The 9,008-nt window shown below is 43.5% G+C and overlaps 1 protein-coding gene and 2 pseudogenes across 2 annotated transcripts; all 3 read left to right on the forward strand.

Annotated features, from left to right (window-relative positions):
- The first annotated feature begins 479 nt into the window (after window positions 1-479).
- Window positions 480-7,797, forward strand: LOC118122657 (apoptosis regulator BAX-like). 2 transcript variants are annotated; one of them, XM_047343675.1, is made up of 3 exons: window positions 480-513; window positions 6,702-7,452; window positions 7,507-7,797. In XM_047343675.1, the coding sequence occupies exon 2, from the start codon at window positions 6,787-6,789 to the stop codon at window positions 7,381-7,383; it is 597 nt and encodes a 198-aa protein (XP_047199631.1). In that variant the 5' UTR covers window positions 480-513; window positions 6,702-6,786; the 3' UTR covers window positions 7,384-7,452; window positions 7,507-7,797. The 2 variants fall into 2 exon arrangements, with proteins under 2 accessions (XP_047199631.1, XP_047199630.1); XM_047343674.1 differs by lacking the exon at window positions 480-513 and having other exon boundaries at window positions 6,647-7,452.
- Window positions 595-1,282, forward strand: LOC124854923 (annotated as a pseudogene).
- On the forward strand, window positions 4,519-5,107 carry LOC118122344 (annotated as a pseudogene).
- Window positions 7,798-9,008: the final 1,211 nt, after the last annotated feature.

Below are 9,008 nucleotides of genomic sequence, written 5' to 3' on the forward strand. Positions count from 1 at the left end.
AAACAAGACAGAAAGCAGACAGGAAACATCTGCTTCCTGTCATCACTGGCTACAGAAAGAGAGTCAACCCCAGCACCCAGTTGCACAGGAATGCACCAAGAGGAGGTAAAATCAACAAGCAGGCATGAACTTTGAGTTTACTTCAGCTAAGTGCACAGAAAATAGTCAAAACAGTAGTAAGACATTGATCAGTGGAATTTTCCATCACATGAGTTTTTGCATTCAATCAGAAAAATGCAGCTTTTATTGCACAATATTAAACAGTGGAGGGTTAATCCAACTGGGAATCAAACTGGTTTCTATTTTAGTGAAACAGAAAGTTGATCTGGATCCCAGAAACCCACCTTACCTGACCCATGACTCACTTACTAACATCCACACCTCTCAGACACACACACACACACACACACACACACACACACACACACACACACACACACACACACACACACACACACACACACACACACACACACACACACACAGCTCCGCCGACTGGACCGTTAAGAACAGTTGTTAAGCGTCACTGAAGAGAAGCAGAGTCTCTGAAGAGGTTTCTCTTGACGTTTTTGTCAAAAGCTTTTACTTTTAACCATGGCGTGTGGAGGCAAGGATTCTGTTGAGAGGATAGGAGAGGCCCTGATCAAGAAGGTCATTGAGGAGGAGCTGGAAGACATACCCTTAGAGGACGTCCCGTCCCTCACCCCGATGCTGTGGAAGTAAAGAATGAGCAGGAGAAAAGGCTTGTGAACAGGCTGTTCGCAGTGGTCCGCAAAATTGGTGACAAAGTAAAGGATGACAAGGAGATCCAAGATGGAATAGATGGGCTTGCATGAGACTTCCAGCAGGGCGGAATTGGAGGCCAAGAAGATGTTTAATGAGACGTTTAATGAGATTTTTAAGGGTGACATCACCTTGGATAAGATTCTTGGTTTACTCTATGTTGTTGGCAAGGTGGTAGGCAGAATGGTGACGGCTCTGTGTCAGTCAGTGACGGATCCTGAGTTGGACTGTGGACTATTTCAAAAATAATCTCCTGGGCTGGATTCTTGAACAAGGAGGATAGATCTGCGGTTTGTTTCTGCCATGAGCTCTCACTGAGGAGGCCTTGGAATCATCTTCTTCACCGGCATGGCTCTCGGAATCTTCACCAGCTGTTGACTGACCAGTTGACTCTGACCAGTTGACTCTGACCACATGACTCTGACCCGTTGACTCTGACCAGTTGACTCTGACCCGTTGACTCTGACCCGTTGACTCTGACCAGTTGACTCTGACCAGTTGACTCTGACCAGTTGACTCTGACCAGTTGACTCTGACCAGTTGACTCTGACCCTTTGACTCTGACCCGTTGACTCTGACCAGTTGACTCTGACCAGTTGACTCTGACCAGTTGACTCTCCCGTTGACTCTGACCAGTTGACTCTGACCAGTTGACTCTGACCAGTTGACTCTGACCCGTTGACTTGAGCTGCACCTTGTTGCCGTGAAGATGGTTCAAACAAGAACTCTTTTCTCTCTGCTCTTGCACTTGTCTTGCGAGACCCTGCTACACCTTGTTCTGTGCTGATGGTTTTCTGTGGGGAGAGGCATTGTTAAATGAAACCTGAAAATCATACAAAAACATGTTAATCCTACCGAGTAATTAACATTGATTCACTGATTTATCACTTTTTCCATCAAATCAAACTGAATTAGCTTTATTACTGTTCACGTTTGTGGCCTATATAACTTTAATGATTAGTAACTGCTGTTATTTTCTATACTTTGCATGTGAGCTGCTTCAGACGTCTGTTAATCAACCGACATCATCTTAAAGAACAAGCTCTGTAATTCAGATCAATATGAAGCTTTACAACCAAATGAATGTTGTGCTTTTACTTTGATGGAGATCATCATCTTTGAAGTGTTTGTGTGAAATAAAAATTCCAATCGCCGCTTTTTGTTCAATTTTTATTCACATTGAATGTATCGAATGTCCAAATTGCACCAAACTCAGCACTGAACTATTTCAACTATCACAAGATGTGATGTCATCAGTGTCTTGATAGTTTGAGTTTGATAATAAAGTTGAACAGTGGCGCTCCTGCCACATTTCTCAGGGGGTGATTGTTGCGTTGATGGCTAAGTTTACCTGTAAATATGTTTCAGTCGGACAACTCACGCTCAAACGTTTACTGCAAGGCAAAGTAAGAATTATTGTACAGGACTGTATATATGACAAATAAAACACTTTGAACTTTGATTATTTGATATGATAAAATAGAAAAGATGAGCAGTAGCACAATGTCTCTAAAAGGATATAAATAGATAAGACTATTGAAATGATGCTTATTGTCCTGACTAACGAGTGCTGGTTACTCTTCAGACCAGCCAGTCAGTCTGGGTCGACAGGTTTGACTGAGTTCAAGCTGTTGTGGAGTTTGACATCGTGTCAAGAACTCAGTCGTCCTCCACCTTGAAAACCAAAACCAAAAATACACATGTTTGAGTCCATGGCAACAAATCACATTAACTTTGCTTTATTCCAAGAAAGAAATTAAAATACTGATGCCAGTCTCGTGTCTGTATGAAGCTACAGTTCAGACGTGGATTATAAACACTGTAAACACGTAAAAGTTGTAAATTAAATTACCACAATTTAAGGCCTTAAAACATTAAAATACTATGTACAGTCTTAATTATGTTAACATTCATCTAAAGCTATTCCTGCCACACTTTAAAATTACGGTTTCCTTTTTTCAGGACAAATGTTTTGGCCTCATGTATAGTTGTAATGTGTCCATGTGCTGTACTTTGTCTCAACCACACAGAAAATGTCATGTTCACTCTGTGTAATGAATCTATATAATATATGAGTTTCACTTTTTGAATTTAATTATCGAAATAAACAAACTTTTCCATGATTTTCTAATTTATTGAGATGCACCTGTATGTGGTTATGACCCCTTTCAACGGTGATGACATCACGAGGGGGTCTAAACCCCAAACGTACTCTTATTTATATCACATCAATTAAATCTCTTTGTGATTGGCAACATGTTCTGTTCATTCTTCAAATGAAGTCTCTCCTGATTGAAGTCAAACTACAAACACCCCGGTGAGAATAACTCAGCTTCTTCACCTCATCTTCGATTATGGGGGAAGTGTAAGTAACTCTGAGGCTCTAAAGTTCCCTCATATCTGTCCTACTTCACATATTTCATTTATACTTGTCTCAAAAAGACTTGGATTGAATGTGTTGAAGCTGCACAACTATTTAAACAGCTCGCTCGACTGTCCAATGTTAAAAAAAAAAATACCTAAAATGACCCTGTTTTTGTCTTGATGAGTTACGTCTGTCAGGGTTTTGTTGAGCAGGTGGATCCAAGACGCAGAGGTTTAAACTAAAAGTGTCATTTTAATGGATAAGTGTCTAACAGAGAGAACTCAAAAGCCTAAACTGAAAAAAAAAGAGCTCACGGGGAAAACACCGGAACTTACAGGAGACGGATATGATGCCGAGGACGACAAGCACAGGAGACGAGGCATACAAAACCAACCGACCAGGACAAGCACAGAGACTTATATCACAGGGAGGGGGGGCTATTGAACACAGGTGGAACACATGAGGACTGGTGCAGCCAATCACAAGGGCGGGAAACAGGACCAAGACAGGAAGTGAAGAAAGAAAACACACAGGGAGCAGAAACTACAAAATAAAACAGGAAACAGAACACGGGGAGTGGGAAAACATGGGACACAGGAACAAGTCGTATACAAACACAAACACGGGGACAGACATGAAACACAAGGAGGTGATAATCAAACTGAAAACACTCTTCATAAAGAGGCGACAATAAACAGTCCGAAGACAAAACCATGACAACGTCCATGCTGACACATGGCAACTGAGTATTATCCTCACAATGTCAATTTCAAATGAATGTCATTTCATGATGACCGGAGTTGTCTTTGAGTTTTAATTATTAGCTCTGCAGAGGTTACAAGGAGTAGTTAAAAGGACAAACAAGACAGAAAGCAGACAGGAAACATCTGCTTCCTGTCATCACTGGCTACAGAAAGAGGAATCAACCCCAGCACCCAGTTGCACAGGAATGCACCAAGAGGAGGTAAAATCAACAAGTACGGGCATGAACTTTGAGGTTACTTCAGCTAAGTGCACAGAAAATAGGAAAAACAGTAGTAAGACATTGATCAGTGGAATTTTCCATCACACGAGTTTTTGCATTCAATCAGAAAATGCAGCTTTTATTGCACAATATTAAACAGTGGAGGGTTAATCCAACTGGGAATCAAACTGGTTTCTATTTTAGTGAAACAGAAAGTTGATCTGGATCCCGGAAACCCACCTTACCTGACCCATGACTCCCTTACTAACATCCACTTCTCTCTCAGACACACACACACACACACACACACAGCTCCGCCGACTGGACCGTTAAGAACAGTTGTTAAGCGTCACTGAAGAGAAGCAGAGTCTCTGAAGAAGTTTCTCTTGACGTTTTTTGTCAAAAAGCTTTTACTTTTAACCATGGCGTGTGGAGGCAAGGATTCTGTTGAGAGGATAGGAGAGGCCCTGATCAAGAAGGTCATTGAGGAGGAGCTGGAAGACATACCCTTAGAGGACGTCCGTCCCTCACCCCCGATGCTGTGGAAGTAAAGAATGAGCAGGAGAAAGGGCTTGTGAACAAGGTGTTCACAGTGGTCCGCAAAATTGGTGACAAAGTAAAGGATGACAAGGAGATCCAAGATGGAATAGATGGGCTTGCATGAGACTTCCAGCAGGCGGGAATTGAAGGGGCCAAGAAGATGTTTAATGAGACGTTTAATGAGATTTTTAAGGGTGACATCACCTTGGATAAGATTCTTGGTTTACTCTATGTTGTTGGCAAGGTGGTAGGCAGAATGGTGACGGCTCTGTGTCAGTCAGTGACGGCGATCCTGAGTTGGACTGTGGACTATTTCAAAATAATCTCCTGGGCTGGATTCTTGAACAAGGAGGATGGATCTGCGGTTTGTTTCTGCCATGAGCTCTCACAGAGGAGGCCTTGGAATAATCATCTTCTTCACCGGCATGGCTCTCGGAATCTTCACCAGCTGTTGACTGACCAGTTGACTCTGACCCGTTGACTCTCACCATGACTCACACCCGTTGACTCTGACCAGTTGACTCACCAGTTGACTCACCTGTGGCTCTGACCTGGCACTCTGACCAGTTGACTCTGACCAGCAGCTCTGACCCGTTGACTCTGACCAGTTGACTCCAACCACTCTGACGTTGGCTTTGCCAGCCCGTTGACTCTGGCCGTTGACTCCAACCCGTTGACTCCACCTTGGCTCTGACACTCTGACCACTCACCCGTTGACTCCCCGTTGGCTCTGACCAGCTCTGACCAGTTGACTCTGACCCGTTGACTCTGACCCGTTGACTCTGACCAGTTGACTCTGAGCTGCACCTTGTTGCCGTGAAGATGGTTCAAACAAGAACTCTTTTCTCTCTGCTCTTGCACTTGTCTTGCGAGACCCTGCTACACCTTGTTCTGTGCTGATGGTTTTCTGTGGGGAGAGGCATTGTTAAATGAAACCTGAAAATCATACAAAAACATGTTAATCCTACCGAGTAATTAACATTGATTCACTGATTTATCACTTTTTTCCATGAAATCAAACTGAATTTGCTTTATTACTGTTCACGTTTGTGGCCTATATAACTTTAATGATTAGGAACTGCTGTTATTTTCTATACTTTGCATGTGAGCTGCTTCAGACGTCTGTTAATCAACCGACATCATCTTAAAGAACAAGCTCTGTAATTCAGATCAATATGAAGCTTCACAACCAAATGAATGTTGTGCTTTTACTTTGATGGAGATCATCATCTTTGAAGTGTTTGTGTGAAATAAAAAATTCCAATCGTCGCTTTTTTGTTCAATTTTTATTCATTCACTATTTCAACTATCACAAGATGTGATGTCATCAGTGTCTTGATAGTTTGAGTTTGATAATAAAGTTGAACAGTGGCGCTCCTGCCACATTTCTCGGGGGGGGGGGGTAATTGTTTTGCGTTGATGGCTAAGTTTACCTGTAAATATGTTTCAGTCAGACAACTCACGCTCAAACGTTTACTGCAAGGCAAAGTAAGAATTTCATTGTACAGGACTGTATATATGACAAATAAAACACTTTGAACTTTGATTATTTGATATGATAAAATAGAAAAGATGAGCAGTAGCACAATGTCTCTAAAAGGATATAAATAGATAAGACTATTGAAATGATGCTTATTGTCCTGACTAACGAGTGCTGGTTACTCTTCAGACCAGCCAGTCAGTCTGGGTCAGGGGTCAGGGGTCAGGGGTCAGCAACCCGCGGCTCCTCAGCCCCTCTGCAGCGGCTCCCTGTGCAGTGTTCTGCATGTCGCGCATATTTTTCACGAACAGTGAACTTAACGAATCAGTTTTCATATGATGAACGTGAACGTGAGTGAACGTTCATTTTTTAAATCATCGTATCAGGCCATCATGAAATACCAGGAGCGGGCGAATGTGTGTGTGTGTGTGTGCCCAGATAAAACACACACACACACATGCACGCACGCCCCGGGGCTCCGCCTGCCCCCACCCATGACTCACTTACTAACATCCACTTCTCTCTCAGACACACACACACACACAGCTCGACTGGACCGTTAAGAACAGTTGTTAAGCGTCACTGAAGAGAAGCAGAGTCTCTGAAGAAGTTTCTCTTGAAGTTTTTTTGTCAAAAAGCTTTTACTTTTTAACCATGGCGTGTGGAGGCAAGGATTCTGTTGAGAGGATAGCAGAGGCCCTGATCAAGAAGGTCGTTGAGGAGGAGCTGGAAGACATACCCTTAGAGGACGTCCCGTCCCTCACCCCCGATGCTGTGGAAGTAAAGAATGAGCAGGAGGAAGAGCGTTTGAAGGAGCTGTGCGCAATGATCAGCCAAATTGGTGACAAAGTAAAGGATGACAAGGAGATCCAAGATGCAATAGGTGCGCTTGCACAAATCTTCAAGCAGGGCAGAATGGAAGGGGCCAAGAAGAAGTTAGAGGCTATGTTGAATCAGCTGTTTAACAACATGTTTCAGGATGGCATCACCTGGGAGAAGATTGCTAGATTACTCTATGTTGTTGGCAGTGCGGCAGGCAGAAGGGCAGACAGAATGGCAGACAGAATGGCAGACAGAATGGCAGACAGAATGGCAGACAGAATGGTGATGACTCTGTCTCAGTCAGTGATGGTGATCCAGAATTGGACTGTGGACTTTTTCAAAAATAATCTCCTGGGCTGGATTCTTGAACAAGGAGGATGGATCGGCTGTTTGGTTCGGGTAGGAAATCTCACAGAGGAGGCCTTGTAATCATCTTCTTCACCGGCATAGCTCTCGGAATCTTCACCAGCTGTTGCCTGACCAGTTGACTCTGACCAGTTGACTCTGACCAGTTGACTCTGACCAGTTGATCTACCCGTTGACTCTGACCAGTTGACTCTGACCAGTTGACTCTGACCCGTTGACTCTGAGCTGCACCTTGTTGCCGTGAAGATGGTTCAAACAAGAACTCTTTTCTCTCTGCTCTTGCACTTGTCTTGCGAGACCCTGCTACACCTTGTTCTGTGCTGATGGTTTTCTGTGGGGAGAGGCATTGTTAAATGAAACCTGAAAATCATACAAAAACATGTTAATCCTACCGAGTAATTAACATTGATTCACTGATTTATCACTTTTTTCCATCAAATCAAACTGAATTAGCTTAAATAAAAAATTCCAATCGTCGCTTTTTTGTTCAATTTTTATTCACATTGGATGAATCGAATGTCCAAATTTCACCAAACTCAGCACTGCACAGGGGGGGGGACAATTGTTGCGATTATGGCTAATGTTACCTGTGCTGTCTACGAGCGCACACACACACACACACACACACACACACACACACACACACACACACACACACACACACACACACACACACACACACACACTGTTGCATAAATGCTGAGCTATGTGTGAATGTTCCATGTACGTGTGCTCTTAAAACCACAAGCAGAAGTGCAATACATGTTCGAAAGTACCTTCACCGTGAAAAATGTCCTCGTCTCCTTTTTTGCTCGCTAGCGTACATCCTGTACGATAGCGTACAGGATGTTCATCTGCTCATGTTGTGTGAGCATCAAGTCATTGTACCGTATTAGGTCGTGACATCCGGCCACAGACAGGATATAACCACTGTGACATTTTGAGCAGCCCCCCCCCCTTCTTCCCTCTGCTCTTTCTGTGTGCATCTCAGAACCTCACCGAGGAACTGACTTTATTTTTCAACTTGAAATCACTTATAAGAACTGAAGCGATAGAACTCGACTTAAGAGTTTGTTAGCACAGGAAAATCTGTATCTTCTAAATAAATTTGCTGTTACCCATTGTGTAACAGTCACAAAACTTTCTAGCCAGTTGCCTCCTTGGGACCCACGCTTGTCTACGCCAGAGACGTCTGTCTGAAGAGGGGGTATCCACGGGTACCTGGTCACCTTAACTGTGTTTTATGAGGTATGGGACTCACTAGGAGTCTTCCGCCATGAGCAGCGGATTGAACATTGTGAAACACTAGGAAGTAAGACGCTTACAGGCCTAGGACTGTGCCAGGACTGGCCCAGTACAACAACTCCAGCTACCGTAATCCTGTAAAACCCCTCGTTCCTTAAGAGTGATAGCTTATCTGTCGGTGTAGAGTCATAACCTATGTGTAACCGGATTTTGCCGAGACAAACCCTGAGAATTGATCACTCTCTTGTTTGTCGCCTTTAAAGCGTCTCCAACCGTGAATCCTCCTCTGAGCAAACGGGCTAAATACTTTGACTTTGTACACTCGACGATAGGGCTACGGACGCTAAGGACCTAGGAAGTGCTAGGCTGAAATAGGCCGTTACAACCTCCTCTTGGCTGCATCGCTCTCCGAACTTTATTCCTTCAGCATGTTGATAATAATC

Source organism: Hippoglossus stenolepis, chromosome 15 (genome assembly GCF_022539355.2).
Source record: "Hippoglossus stenolepis isolate QCI-W04-F060 chromosome 15, HSTE1.2, whole genome shotgun sequence".
NCBI lineage: Eukaryota > Metazoa > Chordata > Actinopteri > Pleuronectiformes > Pleuronectidae > Hippoglossus > Hippoglossus stenolepis.

What these genes read in the sequence shown, in the direction of transcription:
- LOC118122657 (XM_047343675.1), top strand. Translation starts at nt 6,787, where the DNA reads ATGGCGTGTGGAGGCAAGGATTCTGTTGAGAGGATAGCAGAGGCCCTG.